We start from the raw sequence: 22,198 nt of genomic DNA, 5'->3' as shown, positions 1-22,198 counted from the left end.
TCTGCCCTCACCAGGGCAGACAAAGTACGCCTGCGCTGAAGCAGCGGCGCGGAGACCAGAAGAGGACGTCATGGAATGAAGATGGGAGGCACCGGAGCAGACCTGAGACGCCCATTTGACCACGGACCACAGCAGGACCGCCCAGGTGAGTATATTATAACCTCTTTTTCTCCTCTTTCAGGTAACATCGGGGGCTTATCTACAGCATTACAGAATGCTGTAGAAAAGCCCCTGATGACGGTGAGCTTTCCTCACCATCGATTTTGGGGTGACAGGTTCCCTTTAATCTTTGAGAGGAAGACATACCAGCTTGTACAGAGTTTATTCTCTAGAGAAGGACATAGCAGCTTGTACAGACATAATTTTCCAGATGAGGACATAACTGCTTGTAAAGGTTAGTCTTCTAGAGGAAGACATAACTGCCTGTGCAGAGTTAATCATCTAGAGGAGGACACAGCTGACTTGACAGTATTATTCTTCCGCAGGAGGCTAAGCTGCTGCTAAAGGGTAATGTTCTAGAGGTAGATATCGGTGCATGTATAGGGTTAATTTGAGTCTCACCCCATACCGTACAGAGCCAGTCACTCCTAACAGAAAGTGGTGACGGGATTGTACTTTGTTGTTGCAGTTTCTAGCCTCCTCTTCTCCTTACTACTCATAATACACAGGAATCTTTTGTCTTGAATAACTAAATCCAGTGTGATGTAAACGTCTAGCATCTCCTCTGTGTTTCCTTGCTGTATTGGTGTCTATCAGCTCAGAGGCAGGAAGTCTCACTGAGCTGTGATAATAGTGAGATGTGGAGAGCCCGGCCTCATTCTTATGGTCATTTCACAATATACTACCGTCCTTGTATGGTGCAGTATATTATTGTGACGTTGACAGAAAACCCGTTGAGTCTTGCTTTGGGCCAGACCTATAAGACTCAGATCTGGGGGCTTTTGTTAGGCCCCTACTGTCAATTGTAAATCATCAGCACCTCATGATTGTGCTGTCAGGGCACCAGTGCGATGAGCTTACAGAGGAAGTCCATCTTTTCTGTAAAACCCCTTAGATGCTTTGGGCACTATTGGCTACAGCACCTAAGGGGTTAAGCAACCAAAATATTATTAGTTTTTTTTTTCATAATTCTATAACTTTATTTTCTTATTCTTGCAGTAACCTAGAAGGATTCTTAGAAGAATTTGCAGATATTTCTAAAGAAGATCAAATCAAGAAGTTGCACGACCTCCTGGGCCCCCACATGCTGCGCCGACTGAAAGCCGACGTGTTCAAGAACATGCCGGCCAAGACGGAGCTGATTGTCCGGGTGGAGCTCAGTCCCATGCAGAAGTGAGTCCCGCAGTAGACGCCATGACACGGACGGACATTGCGTTTCCTCCAATATAATTATCCGTTCCCATGTCTCTCAGGAAATATTACAAGTTTATCCTGACCCGTAACTTCGAGGCTCTGAATTCGCGAGGAGGAGGGAACCAAGTGTCGTTACTGAACATCATGATGGACCTAAAGAAATGCTGCAACCATCCATACCTATTTCCTGTGGCTGCAATGGTGAGATGCAATATTTTTGCCATTTTTTCTTTGCAACATTGAAAAATAAAAAAGCACTGGCACAAAAAGCTCTGCATGGTAGATCCCATGTGTACATGTATTATCTGTATGTAACGCCTGTAATCATCTTTTCCTGTTCTGTCCAGGAGTCGCCCAAACTTCCGACCGGTGCCTACGAGGGAGGCGCGCTCATCAAGTCCTCCGGGAAACTGCTCCTTTTACAGAAGATGCTCCGGAAACTGCACGAGCAAGGACATCGAGTGCTCATCTTCTCCCAGGTCTGGTCGCCAATGCTGTGACATGCAAACTTCTCTGAGGCCATGATGCCTCCTCGCCGTTTCCAGAAAAAAAATAAGACAAATCTACGTTTAACCAGCGATCATGTGCCTCTAACAGGCGCGGGTGGATCTGATCTCCACCCACGGATATTAACCAGTGAATTTTCACTGCCAATCAAAAGCAGCAGCATTTAACATTCGTAGACAGGAAGCATGTCATTGATCCCACCTATCCGCGCTTCTGTCACATGATCGTAGGGTGCCGATGGGTTGTCATGACAGCCAGGGGTCTGCTGAAGACCCCCGTGCCTGTCATCACTATACTCCTGTGGCCGGCGTTCATAGGAGATCATGATTTATGCTATACATAGCAGGCCTGATGCACTGCTACGTACAGCACAGCTGATCGGACGATCACAGCTTCAAGTCCCCTAAGGGAACTATTAAATACAGTAAAAAGTTTTTAAAAATATTTAAAAAAAATTAAATAAATACAAAAGTTCAAATCACCCCCTTTTGCCCCATTAAAACTAAAACAATATTTTTTAAAAAATACACATTTGTTATCGCTGCGTTCAGAAATGTTTGATCTATCAAAGTATAAAGTAAATTAGACTACTTTCACACGTTGAAAGCGCCGCACAACGGGGGCAGCGGATGCAGTTTTTCAACGCATCCGCTGCCCCATTGTAAGGTCCGGGGAGGAGGGGGCGGAGTTCCGGCCGAACATGCGCGGTTGGAAATGGCGGACACGTCGCACAAAAAAAGTTACATGTAGCTTTTTTTGTGCCGACGGTCCGCCAAAGGACGACGCATCCGTCGCACGACGGATGCGACGTGTGGCAATCCGTCGCAATGCGTCGCTAATGCAAGTCAATGGAGAAAAAACGCATCCTGCAAGCACTTTTGCAGGATGTGTTTTTTCTCCAAAACGACGCATTGCGACGGAAGCCAAACGACGCTAGTGTGAAAGTAGCCTTAATCTGACCGATAAACGGCATAAAAAAATCAAAACTCCGGAATTACGTTTTGGTCTCTGCAACATTGCAATGAAAGTTATCAAAACATCGCATCTACCCCCAAAATTCTATCGGTAAAAACGTCAGCTCGGGGTGCAAAAAATCAGCCTTCACCCAGATCCCCCCCGATCCCGAAAAGTGAAAATGTTACGGATCTTGGAAATTGGCGACAAAAGCAAAAAAATTTTTTTTTTCACCACTTAAATAAAAAAAGAATCTATACATGTTTGGTATCTGTGTACTCGTACTAACCTGGAGAATCATATTACCAAGTCAGTTTTACCATAAAGTGAACATGGTAATAAAAAAAAAAAAAAAAAAAAAACAGTTGTGGAATTGCACGTTTTCTGCAATTTCACCACACTTGGAATTTTTTTTCCATGTTCCAGTACACTGTGTGGTGAAAGCAATGGTGACATTCAAAAGTACAACTCGTCTTGGAACAAACAAACCCTCAAACTGTTATATTGATGGAAAACTAAAAAAGTTTTGGCTCTTGGAAGAGAAGGAGGAAAAAAATTATAAAAAAATGAAAATTGCTAGGTGATGATGGGGTTAAAGTGCAATACTAGAAGTTTTTTTTTTTTAAATCTCAGACCACCCCTTTAATAAGCCCGTACATAAAATCAATCAAAACCAGTAGAGATGGGTGAATCGATTCTCAGGACCCAGGTCTAGCGGCCACGTCAGCTGTCTGTAGGCGCTGGACTGGACCCCTGCGATCAGCCTCTTGTTGATTAGACGGCCTAGTCCAACATTGTCGATGATGATGATGTCAGGCCAGGTTGGCTAATAAAAAGAAGAGCGTCAGGTAGGAGGCAGTTCACAACGCTCCCATCACATGAGACATGGCCGCTAGACCAGGGTCTAACAAATAGATTGGCTCATCTCTTACACAATGTTTTCAGCCATTCACTCGCTCTTCTTTTTGCAGATGACCAAGATGCTTGACTTGTTAGAAGACTTCCTGGACTACGAGGGCTATAAATATGAGCGGATAGACGGAGGGATCACCGGCTCGATGAGACAAGAATCTATAGACAGGTTTAACGGTGAGGACGCGTTCCGGCCACCATTCAGCTTTACCTCCTGAGATCTTCCCCTGTCCTCACCCGCTCCTCTGTTTTCTAGCTCCTGGAGCTCATCAGTTCTGCTTCTTACTCTCCACTCGCGCCGGGGGCCTGGGGATCAACCTTGCGACTGCGGACACCGTCATTATCTACGATTCCGACTGGAACCCCCACAACGACATTCAGGTAGATACAAGACCCCTCCAGATGATTAACTCCAAGAGTGACCTTGCGTCAATTTGCTTGTTACGAACAATATTATCCCTTCTCGCTCTTCTTCTCTAGGCCTTCAGTAGGGCTCACCGGATCGGCCAGGCCAACAAAGTGATGATCTACAGATTTGTGACGCGGGCGTCCGTCGAGGAGCGTATTACACAGGTGGCAAAGAGGAAGATGATGTTGACCCATCTGGTGGTCAGACCAGGGCTCGGCTCCAAGGCCGGATCAATGTCCAAGCAGGAGCTCGATGACATCCTGAAGTTCGGGACAGAAGAGCTATTCAAGGATGAGATAGAAGGTGACCGGGGGGAGGCCTCGTACCACGTGACGCGCCGGGCAACGTCCGCAGGGGCTCCCCTGCTTATCATCCTGCGGCTTTATTGTGAAATGCTGTGGTTTTTGCAATGCGATTTTTTTTTTTTTTTTTTTAATTATTATTTTCTTAAACTTTTTACCTAGTTTTGATTTTAGACATTTGTTGGCGCCAAATTCATGACGGATTTTCTCCCATTGTTGCACTCATGTTTTCAGTCCCCAGTCATTTTTTGGGGCGAAGTGGAGGGGCTGCTCGACAACATGTGGTTTTCATCATCCACATGGTTTGGACTAATTTATAATTTTTTTACTTAAAACTTTTGGCACAGATGTACCAGTCTTGGAGCATATAAAACCCAGATAATGTATTTATTTTTTTTTAAATTTACGATAATTTACAAGAAAAAAATTGAGAAAAAGAACTGAAAAAAAGAAAGCATCCTGGAATTTGTTAAAAAACATTATGCTATATTACTTCTCGAGCTGTGCGAGGTCTCGTTTTCTTTTTTTCCGAACTGTAGATTTTATTCTATTTTGATTATTTTTTTACAATGTTTTGATCACTCTCTTTTTATTGATTTTTTTTTTGTGGGAGATGCATCAACCAAAAAAAAAATAATTCCGGTACTTCAATTCCTTTTTTTTTTTTATTTATTTACAATGTTTACTTGATGGGATTAATAATTTTTATATTTTCAAAAATCACTTTAAAAATTCTTGGAAAACTTCATAATTTTTTTTTTCATATCGGGAGTTTTTGAAATTTTTTTAACCTTTTTTTTTCCGAAGGGGTTTTGAAAAAAAAAAACCTCCTGGTGTAAAAAATAGTAAGTCTAAGGGCTCATACTCACTTGCGAGAAAAGAAACCGTCCGTAATCTGGACCGAAAAAATTGGATGCAAACTATGCGATTGTCATGCGAGTTCAATGCGATTTTTAATCGCACCATCTGTTTTTCATCCGTTTTTCATCCGTATGACATCTGTATGCAATGCGTTTTTTTTCTCTGCAACTATTTTTTTACAATCATTTACAGGACTATTTATAGTGTTCTATGCCACAGAATGGTAAGGTATCTGTAAAAAACGGACGGAAAACGGATGGTCCGTATTCCGTGCGTTTTTTTTATCGCACCCATTGACTTGCATTGGCGAGACTCCTAGCAAATCGCAGCATGCTGCGATTTTTTTTCTCAGTCCGATTTCAGCTGGGAAAAAAAATCGCAAATGAGATGTCACCTATTGTATAACATTGGTCCGAGTGCAATCCGATTTTTTTATCGGATTGCACTCGTCCGTTGTGCTTGTAAGTGAGTGTGAGCCCTAATGTTTTTGATTGCAAAAAGAAAAAGCTAGTGATTTCTTCATTAGTCAATTGAGTTAAAAAAAAATTACTGGAAAAAATGATGGCACGAAACCAATGAGAAGAAAGAAAAATGCTGGCTGAAAAATACGCAGGAAACAACCAAAAGCAGTACAAAGAAAAAACTTTTAAGAATTTCCTAAAGTGTCTTCAGCTTGAAAAACTTGTCAGGTTCACCGGGGTTTAAGATACGTTCTGTGCACCTAACCAAAGGATATGTTCACACGGTTTCTTTTTTCAGAGTTTTTAGACGAGAAACTGAGCAGAACCTCTAAGGGTATGTGCACACGTAGATGGAACCTCTGCGGATTTTTCCGTTTTGAGAAATCCACAGGTAAAAAAGCACTGCGTTTTACCTGCAGATTTACCGCAGATTTTATGTAGTTTTTGTGTGGATTCCACCTGCAGTTTTATACCTGCGGATTCCTATTATGGAGCAGTGTAAACCGCTGAGGAATCCGCACAAAGAATGAACATGCTGCGGAATAAACAACGCAGCGTTTCCGCACGTTTTTTTCCACACCATGTGCACTGCGGATTTTGTTTTCCATAGGTTTACATGGTACTGTAAACTTATGGAAAACTGCTGCAAATCCACAGCGTCAAAACCGCTGCGGATCCGCAGCAAAATCAGCAACGTGTGCACATAGCCTTAGTTTCTTGAGGAGGATTTGGAGAGTTTCCGATCGGTTTCCATTGATAGATTTCCTCCTTCAAGACCTGTGTGCACACAGCCTAAAACTCAATGTGAGCACACACTGGCTAATCAAAAGGCTGCAGAAAAAAAAAACAATAAACGAAAACCACTCCTCCAACTCTCCCAAAAAGAAGAATTCCCAGAAGCGCTTACTGCATGAAAACTTGTGTATTTTCTAACTAAAAAACAAACATGACGGGACGTATTTAGATATTCATAGGGGTTCAGGCTTTGAAGAAACACTAAAGTATGGTAATCAGTAGGAAGCGTCCACACCTGTCACCCGCTCCAGACCTGCCCTGATCACACCACATTCATCCTGTGTCCTCAGTGATGCAGGTATGGATAGGGGCTGTATACACAAAACGGAAGCAGCCTTATTTCTTTCTTTTCTTTCTCTCCGTCCAGGTGACAACAAGGAGGAGGACAGCAGCGTGATTCACTACGACAATGGTGCCATCGCCCGGCTCCTGGACCGCAACCAGGATGAGACGGAGGACACCGAAGTCCAGAACATGAACGAGTATCTCAGCTCCTTCAAAGTGGCACAGTACGTGGTGCGGGAAGAGGAGAAGGTGAGATGCGGCCTCCGGGGCGCGCTGCGCTGTCACAGCCCGGCAGGATTTTCTTCATGTTTTTCGCTTGGCGTTTTCAGCTGGAGGAGCTGGAACGGGAGGTGATAAAACAGGAGGAGAACGTGGACCCCGACTACTGGGAGAAGCTGCTGCGCCATCACTACGAGCAGCAGCAGGAGGACCTGGCACGTAACCTGGGCAAAGGCAAGAGGGTGAGGAAGCAAGTGAACTACAACGATGCCGCACAAGAGGACCAGGGTAAGAATCTGCTGGGCCGAAGATTGATTCCAGCTCTGAAGTCTCAGCTTACCACCCCAGATTATATAACGATCGTGCTGCCTGCACTGGCACGCTGTGACACACTATTAGGATAGGTTCTTATTATCCAAAGGGGTAAATATAAGAAATGCAACTCTGCTAACATGGCGCCTCCTCCCTCCGTACAGATAACCAGTCCGAGTACTCTGTGGGCTCGGAAGAGGAGGATGAAGATTTTGATGAGAGAACAGAAGGTGAGGGTAGTAGTGGGGACACCTCCGGGGGCCGTGTGATCTCCTTCCTGACCTTATTCTGTGCTTACAGGTCGCAGGCAGTCTCGCCGCCACCTGCGCAATGAGAAGGACAAGCCACTGCCTCCGCTGCTGGCCCGGGTCGGCGGCAATATAGAGGTGAGGACTCGGGGGGCCGGGAAGAGATATTTTGAAAACAAAGAGGTGCACCCTGGCTGTAGGTTAAATAAATATGGGGGTGCAATGCCTAGTCCAATATTGTATTAGCCAAAAAGGAAGAGAAAGAATGGACTAATAACGGCTTGCACACCACCAAATATGGAAAAGTAACAAACTTTATTAAACACCACAAAAAACATAAAAACACTTAAAATACCACAATCATGTGTAGAACACCCCTATATAAACATAATATGTCTGCCAGAGCAATATGAAAACGGGCGACTAAAGACTTTAGTCAGTGACTAAAACATAATGACATGAATACTCAACTGAATCAGAACCCAGAGAGATAAAAGTAGTGTGAGTCGCAACTTTTCTTGGCTAAAATAGCCAGGCAGACCCACAAGCCATAAGTGGCCGGCATAGGAAGATGAAGGGGTGCTGGGAGAGAGACCCAAGTTGCGACTCTCACTACTTTTATCTCTCTGGGTTCTGATTCAGTTGAGTATTCATGTCATTATGTTTTAGTCGCTGACTCTTCAGGAGCCCTGTTTTTTTGTTTTTTCATCTCATGAGTGGTTCTTTCAGCTAATCCTGCATGCTTTTTTATATTTTATGACATGTTTCTGCATTACCATCTTGCATGCATAGGTGGCTTAGAGATTAACTCTATCCCACCAGTGAGGTCTTTATCTCACCAGGACTCCATTGTTCTACCATTTAGGATCTACTGAGCCACGTTACTTATAACATTTATGCATGGGAGCCTGTTTTCATATTGCTCTGGCAGACATATTATGTTTATATAGGGGTGTTCTACACATGATTGTGGTATTTTAAGTGTTTATGTTTTTTGTGGTGTTTAATAAAGTTTGTTACTTTTCTATATTTGGTGGTGTGCAAGCCGTTATTAGTCCATTCTTTCTCTTCCTTTTTGGGGAAGAGATATTTATCTTTAGGCAATGTTTTTGTAGCGTGTTTTTTTTTTTTTTTTCCCATGCATTTTTTTAACACAAATTTTCAGCTGCATTTCACAGTAACAGCAAAGTCTGAGATTTCAGAAATCCTTCACACGGACGTATGTTCTCTCTTGTGAGAGAATCGGGATAATTATACTAATAACACTTGGCTCACACTCTATCCATGACCGTCCACGTGCTGTATGAGGGGAGCTGACTGTACATGCGCTGTATGGGGGGAGCTGACTGTACACACGTATGGGGGGGAGGCGACTGTCCACGCGCTGTAAGGGGGGAGCTACCTGTACACGCGCTGTATGGGGGGAGCTGACTGTCCATGTTCTGTATGGAGGGGGGGAGCTGACTGTACACGCGCTGTATGAGGGGAGCTGACTGTACATGCGCTGTATGGGGGGAGCTGACTGTACACACGTATGGGGGGGAGGCGACTGTCCACGCGCTGTAAGGGGGGAGCTACCTGTACACGCGCTGTATGGGGGGGAGCTGACTGTACGCACGTTGTATGGAATGAGCTGACTGTCCACACACTGTATGGGGGGGAGCTACCTGTACACGCCCTGTATGGGGGGAGCTGACTGTCCATGTGCTGTTTGGGGGGAGGTGACTGTCCACGCGCTGTAAAGGGGGGGGCTACCTGTCCACGCGCTGTATGGGGGGGGAGCTGACTGTACACGCCCTGTATGGGGGGAGCTGACTGTACACGCCCTGTATGGGGGGAGCTGACTGTACACGCCCTGTATGGGGGGAGCTGACTGTACACGCCCTGTATGGGGGGAGCTGACTGTACACGCCCTGTATGGGGGGAGCTGACTGTACACGCCCTGTATGGGGGGAGCTGACTGTACACGCCCTGTATGGGGGGAGCTGACTGTACACGCCCTGTATGGGGGGAGCTGACTGTACACGCCCTGTATGGGGGGAGCTGACTGTCCACACACTGTAAGGGGGGGAGCTGACTGTCCATGTGCTGTTTGTGGGGAGCTGACTGTCCACGCGCTGTAAAGGGGGGGGGGCTACCTGTCCATGTGTTGTATGGGGGGAGCTGACTGTCCATGTGTTGTATGGGTGGAGCTGACTGCACACGCGCGGTATGGAGGGGGGGAGCTGACTGTACATGCGCTGTATGGGGGGAGCTGACTGTACATGCGCTGTATGGGGGGAGCTGACTGTACATGCGCTGTGTGGGGGGGAGCTGACTGTACGCGCGTTGTATGGAATGAGCTGACTGTCCACACACTGTATGGGGGGGAGCTACCTGTACACGCCCTGTATTGGGGGGAGCTGACTGTCCATGTGCTGTATGGAGGGGAGCTGACTGTACACACATATGGGGGGGAGGCGACTGTCCACGCGCTGTAAGGGGGGAGCTACCTGTACACGCGCTGTATGGGGGGGAGCTGACTGTCCATGTGCTGTATGGAGGGGGGGAGCTGACTGTACACGCGCTGTATGGGGGGAGCTGACTGTACATGCGCTGTATGGGGGGAGCTGACTGTACACACTTATGGGGGGGAGGCGACTGTCCACGCGCTGTAAGGGGGGAGCTACCTGTACACGCCCTGTATGGGGGGAGCTGACTGTCCATGTTCTGTATGGAGGGGGGGAGCTGACTGTCCATGTGCTGTATGGGGGGAGCTGACTGTACACGCGCTGTATGGAGGAAGCTGACTGTACACGCGCTGTTTGGGGGAGACCATGTACTAAACTGTCTCCTCATAGGTGCTGGGGTTCAACACGCGGCAGCGGAAAGCCTTCCTGAATGCAGTGATGCGCTGGGGGATGCCTCCTCAGGACGCTTTCTCCACACACTGGCTGGTGAGAGACTTGCGGGGCAAGTCAGAGAAAGAATTTAAGTAAGTGAACCCCCCGCTTCCCTCAGATGTGTGAACCTACAGGATCATACAATTTATACATGTGCACCTCACTCTTTATACTTACTGACACAAAAGTGTTCCCGCCCCCCACACACATCATACATGACCGTTATTAGACTCCCTCACACCCCCCCCCCACGCATCATTTATGACCAATACCTGACCGTGTGCTCCCTCAGACCCCCCGACACACATCGTACCTGACCGTGTGCTCCCCTCACACACCCCCCCCACACATCATTCATGGCCAGTACCTGACCGTGTGCTCCCTCAGACCCCCCACACATCGTACCTGACCGTGTGCTCCCCTCAGACCCCCCCACACATCGTACCTGACCGTGTGCTCCCTCAGACCCCCCCCCCCCACACACATCGTACCTGACCGTGTGCTCCCCTCAGACCCCCCCACACATCGTACCTGACCTGTGCTCCCTCAGACCCCCCCACACATCGTACCTGACCGTGTGCTCCCCTCAGACTCCCCCACACATCGTACCTGACCGTGTGCTCCCCTCACACACATACCTGACCGTGTGCTCCCTCAGACCCCCCCCACACATCTTACCTGACCGTGTGCTCCCCTCACACCCCCCCCACACACATCGTACCTGACCGTGTGCTCCCCTCACACACATACCTGACCGTGTACTCCCTCAGACCCCCCCCCACACATCTTACCTGACCGTGTGCTCCCCTCACACCCCCCCCACACACATCGTACCTGACCGTGTGCTCCCCTCACACACATACCTGACCGTGTACTCCCTCAGACCCCCCCACACATCATACCTGACCGTGTACTCCCTCAGACCCCCCCACACATCATACCTGACCGTGTGCTCCCCTCACACACATCATACCTGACCGTGTGCTCCCCTCACACACCCCACGCACCATACACCTACATGTGTCCCATGTGATGATGATCTTACTCATCTGATGCCGCTTGGCCACCCGTCTGTTTCCTGGTGGTGGTCTGGAGCTGTGTACCGCCTCCCTCACACAGACAGACAGTAATCTGCACCAGGTGACCCCGGGGCAGGGCAGAGCGGTGCCGTCATACCCTCCGCCTGGTGCAGGACACACATCAGAGGTCTCCGTACCCTGACATGGAGGCTGAGCGGGCAGGATGCTGAGGCACGTCTGATGGGGCATCTTGTACTGACACGTCTGTGGATCTGCTGTTAGTCAGTGCCCAGCAGGGGGCAGCGCGGCATGGGGAATCCTCACCCAGGTCTCTTGTCTCTAGAGCCTACGTCTCTCTGTTCATGAGACATCTGTGTGAACCGGGCGCGGACGGCTCCGAGACCTTTGCAGACGGCGTCCCTCGGGAGGGGCTGTCCCGCCAGCAGGTGTTGACCCGTATCGGTGTCATGTCCCTGGTGAAGAAAAAGGTGAGTTCTGCTCCGTAGAAAACACAGGGTTAAATGCAGCAGACTTTAACCCCTTGTGTGCCCACGTCAGGTGCAGGAGTTCGAGCATATTAATGGACGCTGGAGCATGCCCGAACTAATGCCGGACCCCAGCCTGGACTCCAAGCTGTCGTCACGGGCCTCTTCACCCACCATAAAGACCAGCACCACCACCCCGGACCCCAGCCTCACCAACACCCCCTGCACCTCCAAGCCGGGTACAGGACCCTCTCTGCAGAGCTGACCCCCTACTAACGCCTCGCCCTTCTCTCATCTCTCTGACTTATTTTACAGCCACTCCAGCACCCAGCGAGCGAGCAGAGAACGGCGGGACCCCGACAGAGGAGGCGGAGAGCAAAGAGCCGAAAGACAAGGGGGCGGAGAAGAGAGAGGTGGAGGGGGATCACACGGCGGGGAGCGTGCGGGTAAGAGCACACCCACCATGTGACAATGAGAGCCCCACCATGTGCTCACCCAGCAGAATAGTGAGCGCAGCTCTGGGGTATAATACAGGATGTCACTCAGGATCAGTAATGTAATGTATGTACACAGTGACTGCATAAGCAGAATAGTGAGTACAGCTCTGGTTTATAATACAGGAGGTAACTCCGGAAATGTAATGTATGTACACAGTGACTGCACCAGCAGAATAGTGAGTGCAGCTCTGGAGAATAATACAGGATGTAACTCAGGATCAGTAATGTAATGTATGTACACAGTGACTGCACCAGCAGAATAGTGAGTGCAGCTCTAGAGTAAAATTCAGGATGTATGTGGAGTCTTTATAGAATTAGTCCCCGATTTATCAAGCAGTTTTTGAAAGAATTTTAACATAAAATTGCTTCATATGTCAGAATTTTTAAGTGCTTCCTTAATAACACATGCCAGTTTCAACCCCTTAGAATAAAATGATGTACGTGTATGTTAGCACTTAGGTGCCCAGGTGCAGGGGCTCCAGAGCTGAGCTCCCATTGCTGCTGTTAACTGTTTAGTTGCTCCTGTCAACCATTTAGTTGTTGCTGTCAGTCTAACAACCACTTTTCAATGGAGCTAGGGGTTTTCGTTCACATTCTGCCTTTTAATCGTGTTGCAGACCCCCACTCCTCAGGATACGGTGAGTCCACCTTCCAGCATCGCTCCAGAAACAAGCGACGAGAAACTGATTCCAGAAACGTCCGATCAGTCACAAGGGAGACAAGAGCCGGAGTCCCGGACCCCAGTGGTGGAAGAGCGGAGCGGTGGGTATATACAGCTGGTGTAGGACGGTGGGGACGGATGCAACCTGCTTATTGTCTGCCGGCATCCCGAGCTCCGCTTTCGAGTATGTTGGCTTTGGCGCAGCGCTGTATGTGTGTGCGGTGTTGTATGGGTACGCTGCATTGTATGGGTCCGCGGTGTTAGGGTATGTATGTGTGGTGTTATGTGGGTCCGCAGTGTTGTATGTATGTGTGGTGTTATGTGGGTCCGCAGTGTTGTATGTATGTGTGGTGTTATGTGGGTCCACGGTGTTGTATGTATGTGTGGTGTTATGTGGGTCCGCAGTGTTGTATGTATGTGTGGTGTTATGTGGGTCCGCAGTGTTGTATGTATGTGTGGTGTTATGTGGGTCCGCAGTGTTGTATGTATGTGTGGTGTTATGTGGGTCCGCAGTGTTGTATGTATGTGTGGTGTTATGTGGGTCCGCCGTGCTATGTGGGTCCGCAGTGTTGTATGTGTTGCGTTATATGGATCTGCAATGTTGTTTGGGTCTATGGCGTTGGATGGGTCCGCAGCGTTCTATGGGTCTAGGGTGTTGTATGGATGTGTTGCGTTATATGGGTGTACGGTGTGTGTGCGCATGCGGCGTTGAATAGATGCGTTGCGTTCATGCCTACGGATCAGAGCCGACGTCGGGGATTCCAGCAGGGAGACGGAGGTCGCCAGGCTCCTGTCCCACACCAGGGTTCACCCATTCATATATGATATGTCATTCTCATCCTTTAGCTCCCCAGCCAGAGAAACCACAAGATGACGCCACCGAGAAGGACGTAACGGCAGAAAGGCCGGACCCCGCGCAGGGAGAGATGCCGAGGGGTGAGTCCTCCGGAGTCCAGTCCATGTTGGTCTTCCCAGTAGCGATGGCTTCCAGCCTTCGGCTTGTATTTGCCGTGGTGCTGATGACACATGGCCGGTTGTCCTGTGACCTCTTAGGGCCTGAGGATGTCAAGTTCCAGAGGGAAACGCTGAAAGAGCTCAAGACCAACAATCAGCGCGAGGAGACGAGAAACAGCAACGGGAGGAAGGAGGAGAGCCGGCCCGAGAGGCCGCGCTTCATGTTTAACATCGCAGACGGCGGCTTCACAGGTAGAGGCTGGGAATACGTCTGCATCCCTTTTATCATTGCTCCTCTGCATCCATACTAATCTGCATTCAGTCTTGATATGAAATAGTCTGCCGTTTCATGTATACAGCTTCTGTGCATAGCCATGTGTCTCGGGTGGTTACAGATAAACCCGGCGCAGTCACAATACTTCAGTCCATCGGCCCCTTTCCTAATGTCTGTCTGTAGGGTGCTCTTGGAGTAAGTGCGACTACAGTATTCAGCTTTGTAGTCTGTTCCTATAGAGACACATAGCTAGGCATAGGAGCTGCATACCGAGGCTGTTCGATGTATTACGACACTTATAGAAACCTTTCCACACCCGTAGTTGAAGGTCTGATCCCAGACATTGATGTGTGTGTTGTTATCTCTCAGAGCTTCACACCTTGTGGCAGAACGAGGAGCGGGCGGCCATCTGCTCCGGCCGGCTGAATGAGATCTGGCACCGGCGCCATGATTATTGGTTACTGGCCGGAGTCGTCATGTATCCTTTTATCTTAGGACTATTTTGGACTTTAATTACCCATAGTAAATGCGCAGGTTGATAGCAGCATGATGTAGGCGCAGAGACCCTGATTCCAGCTATATATCACTTATTAGGCTGTATGCTCTACTTTCAATACAATCAATGTTTTCAGCAGGAAATTATCACTGCAGGACTAGGCGTCACATGCAAACCAGTCGAGCTAATCTATGTAACCCCGCCCCCACTACTCATTGGCAGATTGCTGACAGTACACACAGGAAGCTACCAATCAGTGCTGTGGGCGGAGTTATACACAGCTCAGCATTCTGACCGCCAAACTCTGCAATGCCGCCAGCTCCTCCCTACTCAGTGCGCAAACTGGAAGTGTTGTCATAGGAACACAAAACTGCAGAAGCCAAAGCTTCGGGATGGAAATTTCCACCAGAAATCTACTACCCCATTATCAGTTGTCAGAGTGGTCTCGTTACACATTTCCTGAGCCCCATCTCAGACATGGATACGCTCGGTGGCAGGACCTGCAAAACGACCCTCGCTTCACCATGATCAATGAACCGTTCAAATCCGAAACCAACAAAGGCAACTTCCTGGAGATGAAGAACAAGTTCCTGGCCAGAAGGTTTAAGGTACAAGCTACAGTTATGAGTGCAGCTCTGGAGTATAATACAGGAGGTAACTCAGGATCAGTAATGTATGTACACAGTGACTGTACCAGCAGAATAGTGAGTCCAGCTCTGGAGTATAATACAGGATGTAACTCAGGATCAGTAATGTAATGTATGTATACAGTGACTGCACCAGCAGAATAGTGAGTGCAGCTCTGGAGTATAATACAGGTTGTAACTCAGGATCAGTAATGTAATGTATGTACACAGTGACTGCACCAGCAGAATAGTGAGTGCAGCTCTGGGGTATAATACAGGATGTAACTCAGGATCAGTAATGTATGTACACAGTGACTGCACCTGCAGAATAGTGAGTGCAGCTCTGGGGTATAATACAGAATATATCCTAGAGTACCATGATTTCGGAGGTGGACATATGAGGATCACTGTAGATAATCCACATTGTGATGTCTTCCTCTCGTCACTGTTCCTGTTTTCTCTGACAGCTTCTGGAGCAGGCGCTGGTGATTGAGGAGCAGCTGCGCCGCGCCGCCTATCTGAACATGACCCAGGACCCGTCCCATCCGGCGATGGCCCTGAACGCCCGCTTCTCGGAGGTGGAGTGTCTGGCGGAGAGTCACCAACACTTGTCCAAGGAATCGCTGGCAGGAAACAAACCGGCAAACGCCGTCCTCCATAAAGGTAAACGGAAGGAAGGGAAGGTAGGAGGAAGAGAGCGGAAAGGAGAGAAGGAGGAGCGGGCGGGGATTGTGATTGATCGTCGTAGACCAGGGGGTCTGCGTCCATCACCAGTGGAGGAGCTACAACTAACAGCCAAGCTGAAGCTATAAGGGCATTCTGTGAGTTGTAGTCCTTAAACTAGTGTTGAGGGAGGAGGAGTCTTGGTTCTCGGGGGTCTGGTTTGTGTCTGAGCTCTCCCTCTGTATAGTGTTAAACCAGCTGGAGGAGCTGTTGAGCGACATGAAGGCGGACGTGACGCGCCTGCCGGCCTCCCTCGCACGCATCCCGCCCATCGCGGCCCGCCTGCAGATGTCTGAGCGCAGCATCCTGAGCCGCCTGGCAAGCAAAGGGAGCGAAAGCGGCGCTCCTCCGGTGAGAGACCAGGGTTATAGCCTGGGGGCAAGCGGGAAGGATTGGGGGTGTGTGGGAGGAAATATTTTCCATGGTCATTATGGGGGTTATGGAAAATATTAGTGAGGTTGGCAGGGGGGGGGGGGGGGATGTCGGGGATAGAGGGCTGATGTCAGGACGTGATCTGTTTTTGTCACACAAACCCACTGAATTCTCTCTACCCTCCCAGGTTTTCCCCCCTGGTCCTTACACTACGCCTCCTCTCTTCGGGGGGCATTTTCCGAGCAACCCTCCACATACTGGGACAAATTATAATCAAATGCCTCTGGGGTCCTTCCTGTCAGGTAAGAAGACGGCCATCTTCGTTCTCTCCTTTCAGTCTCTTGTATTCCTGTTCTCATACTGTTCTTTGTACCTCGTCTGTGTAATTCGTCTCCATCTCCTACTGGATGTGCTGTTTTTACTGTCTGGTGTGTTTCTAGCAGCCACTAGTCCCCTCTCCCCTCTGTCGATTTCCATAGTAAATCTTGCTCTTAATCTGCACCTTAGTAGACCCACAGCTCCGGTTTAATGTTATCTGTGACTGTTAAAGTGCCCCTGTCAGCAGAATTGTGCACAGTAACCTACAGTGTCAGGTCGGCGCCGTTATACTGGTTACAGTGATACCTGGTGATGAAATCAGTCTTGTGGTTCTTGTGTAATCTTTATTTTCAGTTAGTGAGATTCTCGTGCTCCGGGGTGGCCTGTGGGGGGTCGTTGTGATGCTTTGCTTAGGTATTCACACTGATGTCTTATGACAGGTCACTGATCCCTCGATGACCTATGTATAAGAATATACAGGGACATGCAAGAGTTTGGGCACCCCTGGTCAAAATTTCTATTCTTATGAACAGTTAAGCAAGTTGAAGATGAAATTATCTCTAAGGCCCACGTTGCAGAAATGCTGCGGAAATGTCAGCAGCATTTCCACAACTCCCTGCCGTGGGTAAAATGCATGCGGAATTCGCATGCGTTTTCCCGCAAAACGCAAGTGTTTTTAGCTTGCGGAATGCTTGCGTTTTCCATGCGATTTGAAGCATCGCTTGGAACAGTGATTGACAGGTTGGTCACACTTGTCAAAAATAGTGCTTGAGAAGTGTGACCAACTTTGCAGCATCAATAGTAAAAGAAAGAATGTTAAAAAATATGGTTATTCTCACCTTCCGACGGCCCCCTATCTCCTCAGCGGTGTTCCCGGTACGTTCTGTTCCCAGGGATGCTTTGCGAGAAGGACCTTTGTGACATCACGGTCGCGTGACCGTGACGTCACCTCAGGTGATTCGCGCAAAGCATCCCTAGGAACGGAAGCCGCCACGTGTGCACCGCTGAGAGGCGGGAGGACTCCGGGGGTCATCAGAAGGTAACTATATCCTTATTTTTTATTCTTTTTTTACAGGGATATCGTACCCAGGGCCTGAAGGAGAGTCTCCCCTCCTCCAGACCCGGGTATCATCCGCACATGAAGCGCTCACTTTACGCATTGTGGGCATAACCACATGCGTAAAGTGAGCGTTTCAATGCAATCCTATGGCTGCGGAATCGTGGCGAAAAATGAACATGCTGCGGATTTTAGCGCTATGTGATTCCGCAGCTGGAAATCCGCAGCATGGGCACAGCAACTGCGGAATCCCATAGGATTGCATGGGAATGCATTTAAGCTTTTTTTAGCGTTTCCGCTGCGGCAAAAACGCATAGAAAACGCAACGTGGGCACACAGCCTAAATGGCCTAAAGTTAAAGTAATCTTTTACATTTCAAAAAGTAAAATAGGCCGGCGCAAAAGTTTGGGCACTTTGCCTCGTTTGAAAGTATCACAGCTTGTAAACGCTTTTTGTAGCCAGACAAGAGTCTTTCAATTCTTGTTTGAGGAATTTTCTTCCATTCTTCTTTGGAGAATTCCTCCAGTTCTCGGAGACTCCTGGGTCCTCTTGCGTCCTCTGCTATTTTGAGGTCTATCCACAGATTATCAATGATGCTCAGATCAGGGGACTGTGAGGGCCATTGTAAAACCTTCATCTTGCGCCTCTTCTGGTCGGCTATAGTGGATTGTGACGTGTGTTTAGGATCATTATCCATCTGTAGAAGCCATCCTCTTCCTCTTTTCACCTTCAGCTTTTCTACAAATGGTTTTGTTTGCATCAAGAATTTATTGAAATTTCACTGAATCCATTCTTCCCTCTATTGGTGAAATGTTCCCCAATCCATTGTCCGCAACACAACCCCAAAGCATGATTGATCCACCACCATGCTTAATGGTTGACGAGCTGTTCTTTTCCTGAAATTCTGTGCCCTTGTTTCTCCACACATAGCTTTTGATAATTGTGGCCAAGTGCTCTATTTTAACATCATCGGTCCACAGGACTTGTTTCCAAAATGCATCAGGCTTGCTTAGATATTCTATTCCGTACTTAAGATGCTGAATTTTATGGTGAGGACGCATGAGAGGTTTTCTTCTGGTGACTCTTCCATGAAGGCCATATTTGTGCAGGTGTCTCTGAACAGTAGAACAATCTACCACAACTCCAGAGTCTGCTAAATCTTTCTGAAGATCTTTTGCAGTCAAGCTGGGGTTCTGATTTGCCTCTAGTAATCCTACGAGCAGCTCTCACTGAAACTTTGCTTTATCTTCCACACCTTATCTTGACCTCGGCTATTTCTGGTAACTGTTGTTTCTTAATTACATTTCAAACTGAGTAAAGGGCAATTTGAAAACGCTTTGCTTTCTTCTTATAGCTTTCTCCTGCTTTGTGCGCCTCCACCATTTTCAGAGTTCTAGGCAGCTGCTTAGAAGAACCCATGGCTGCTGTTTTTTTTGGCACAAGGTTAGGGGAGGCTGGGTTTTTATAAAGCTGGGAAATTTGCATCACCTGGCCTTTCCTAACGATGATGCTGAACAAGGCATAACCCTAGCAGGCTAATTAAGGTCTGAAACCTTGGTCAAAGTTATCTGAGCACACAAATCTCCAAGGGTGCCCAAACTTTTGCATTGACCCATTTTCCTTTTTTTTGTAATTTTTAACATGTAAAAAGTGACACTATACTTAATTTTCTTAAAATACATGGAAATGTGTCATTAACTTTAGGCGTTTTTGAGATCATTTCATCTTTAACCTAACTTGCTTAAATGTTCATAAATAACAGTAATTTTGATGAGGGGGGCCCAAACTTTTACATGCTCGTTATCTGTTTCAGCAGGGAACTTTTTAGACCCCTGTTCTTGGGATCGGTGGGGGTCCCGATAGATATTTGACAACCCCTTTAACTATATTACAATGATCTGAGCATAGTGGCAGCAGAATTGTGAATGCTGCTCTGGCTTTGTCTCGGTTAAGTCTGCATGTATAGCACTGGATAAACTTGCATATTTGCCTTGATATTTTTTTATCTTTAATTTCGGCAGCTTCTAACGGGCCTCCTATCCTGGTAAAGAAGGAGCGGGAGATGGATCTAATGGAACGGAAAGACGGACGATCCGGAGAGGTGATCTGTATCGATGACTGACCGCTTTCCCCTCCCGCCTGGTGTTTTGCTATTGAATGGGAAAGCCTTGTGAAGTCCGGGGGAAGCAGTGACCGACGCGACCGTCCAGAAGTGCCGCGCCACCGTCGGGTCGTCGCCCATATTCCCACCTTGGCATCGGCATAGAACGAAGCCTACAATGAATCCTTTCCCATCCCTGCAAGGTGGCATGGACGATGGATGAGCTCCCGCCGATGTGAGGAAGGTGAACTGGGATCTGCGCCCCGAGGGCGACACCGGCAGCAGTAAGCGTGCCCCCTCCGCAAAAATGAGCAGTGGTCTCCGATAGCGCTTCAAGTCTGTCGTCAGTCTCTCTGTTCCTTTCGTCCTCTCGCCGATGGCCTGCCTTCCCCCGGTGTCCTCGCTAATGATGTATACCATGTATATATACGATACACACATCGCTTTCAGTATACCTCTGCCTTGGCCTCGCAACGCCACACGTGGTTGTTCTTATTTCATGGTCCGCTTTTGTCTCCTGATGTACATATAAATTATACTTTTTATTTCAGACCCTTGGGGTACACAGAGTATTTCTTTGTGTGTTTGATGAGCGCATTTCGAGGCCTATGTCTCATCTAACGAATCATTGCTAGAAAGTTACAGGCCAGACAAATGGAAATTCACTAAAAAGGGATAGGAGGGAGATGCGGCTGCAGCCTTTTTTTTTTTTTTTTTAAACTCTAAAACGCATCAAAATGGTGAAATCCTGGCTCCAGTAACCATTCAATCATAATATACAGGTACAAATTTTGCCTATATAAGCTATAAAATAAAAAAAAACAACTATTCCTCGGGGTCTTATTATAAAATCCACGAACTGATTCACAAGACCCTCGTCCAGCAGTCAGGTCACTAGTCTGTGGCTGCTGAAGTGGAGGCGGGCAAACAGATCAGAAAAGGTTCGCAGACCCGACGTAGGTGCTGGAGCAGGGTCCTGCCAATATGTGCTTATTGCTACTGGAGGAATGTCCGGGACCACCCTGTGCCCTCATAATTGTATACTAAAGCCAGTACCTTACATTGATTGTAACACCCAGAGCGAACTGTCTCCTGTCCGCACACTGACACTGGATGAGTGCTCCACGCTCACAGTGTAACATACCATATACACTCGAGTATAAGCAGAGTTTTTCAGCACATTTTTTGTGCTGAAAATGCGCCCCCCCCCACTTAGCTTATACTCGAGTGAGGGTCCAGAAGATGGATGGGGAGCAGCAGCGGCCCACAGAGGCAGGAGACGACTGCTGCAGCTAACTCCTGTGCCCGCTGCTAAAGAGAAATTAATATTCACTGTGCTGGTAGTGAATATTAATTTCTCTTTAATAGCGTGCAGTGTCAGCCACCAGCTTCCTGCAGCGGCCAGGTCAGTCACGTGTGCCCGCTATTTAACAGAAATGAATAGTCACCTCTCTCCACTCCCATGGGCGTGGAGGACAGTGAATATTCATTCCCTTTAGTAGTGGTACGAGTGAAAGCCTGGCCGGTGCAGGAAGCCTGCGGTTGACACTGTGCACGCTATTACAGAGAAATGAATATTCACAGCTCTCCACGCACATAGTCCTGGTGTGACGGACAGTGAGCATTCTGGCAGCTGTCCTCCGCTTGTAAGCAGCACATGACATCACTGCCATACGCTGCTTACAAGCATAAATCAGCTGCTGGCACCGGAACAAGATGCTGCGAGGGAGCGCAGGAAGGTAATTGTAATGTCTTTTTTATGAGGGAGCCATGCATACCAAGATGGGGATGAGGAGCCATGCATACCAGGATGGGGGATGAGGAGCCATGCATACCAGGATGGGGGATGAGGAGCCATGCATATGGGGATGTGGAGCCATGCATACCAGGATGGGGGATGAGGAGGCCATGCATACCAGGATAGGGATGAGGAGCCATGCATACCAGGATGGGGGATGAGGAGCCATGCATACCAGAATAGGGATGAGGAGCCATGCATACCAGGATGGGGGGATGAGGAGGCCATGCATACCAGGATAGGGATGAGGAGCCATGTATACCGGGATGGGGATGTGGAGCCATGCATACCGGGATAGGATAGAGATGAGAGGGCCA

At 48.2% G+C, this 22,198-nt stretch overlaps 1 protein-coding gene across 3 annotated transcripts in view; it reads left to right on the top strand.

The window, feature by feature from the left end:
- Positions 1–20,635, top strand: part of CHD3 (chromodomain helicase DNA binding protein 3) — a 79,344-nt gene extending 58,709 nt beyond the window's left edge. For all 3 annotated transcript variants that reach the window (XM_077261656.1, XM_077261655.1, XM_077261657.1), the window contains exons 18-40: positions 1,159–1,332; positions 1,413–1,554; positions 1,701–1,832; positions 3,786–3,903; positions 3,983–4,107; positions 4,207–4,438; positions 6,922–7,088; positions 7,169–7,346; positions 7,535–7,600; positions 7,671–7,756; positions 10,459–10,592; positions 11,863–12,007; positions 12,078–12,243; positions 12,320–12,450; positions 13,119–13,263; positions 14,009–14,098; positions 14,216–14,368; positions 14,760–14,868; positions 15,362–15,494; positions 15,980–16,175; positions 16,423–16,586; positions 16,795–16,909; positions 20,004–20,635. In XM_077261656.1, the coding sequence (XP_077117771.1) occupies positions 1,159–1,332; positions 1,413–1,554; positions 1,701–1,832; positions 3,786–3,903; positions 3,983–4,107; positions 4,207–4,438; positions 6,922–7,088; positions 7,169–7,346; positions 7,535–7,600; positions 7,671–7,756; positions 10,459–10,592; positions 11,863–12,007; positions 12,078–12,243; positions 12,320–12,450; positions 13,119–13,263; positions 14,009–14,098; positions 14,216–14,368; positions 14,760–14,868; positions 15,362–15,494; positions 15,980–16,175; positions 16,423–16,586; positions 16,795–16,909; positions 20,004–20,104 (3,202 nt within the window). In that variant the 3' untranslated portion in view covers positions 20,105–20,635. The remainder of the gene's footprint in view (positions 1–1,158; positions 1,333–1,412; positions 1,555–1,700; positions 1,833–3,785; positions 3,904–3,982; positions 4,108–4,206; positions 4,439–6,921; positions 7,089–7,168; positions 7,347–7,534; positions 7,601–7,670; positions 7,757–10,458; positions 10,593–11,862; positions 12,008–12,077; positions 12,244–12,319; positions 12,451–13,118; positions 13,264–14,008; positions 14,099–14,215; positions 14,369–14,759; positions 14,869–15,361; positions 15,495–15,979; positions 16,176–16,422; positions 16,587–16,794; positions 16,910–20,003) is intronic.
- The last annotated feature ends 1,563 nt before the right edge of the window (positions 20,636–22,198 follow it).

The sequence above is a fragment of the Ranitomeya variabilis genome, chromosome 5 (genome assembly GCF_051348905.1).
Source record: "Ranitomeya variabilis isolate aRanVar5 chromosome 5, aRanVar5.hap1, whole genome shotgun sequence".
Taxonomy (NCBI): domain Eukaryota; kingdom Metazoa; phylum Chordata; class Amphibia; order Anura; family Dendrobatidae; genus Ranitomeya; species Ranitomeya variabilis.
Note: the sequence above shows the minus strand (reverse complement) of the source record. Positions and strands in the feature narration are given on the sequence as shown.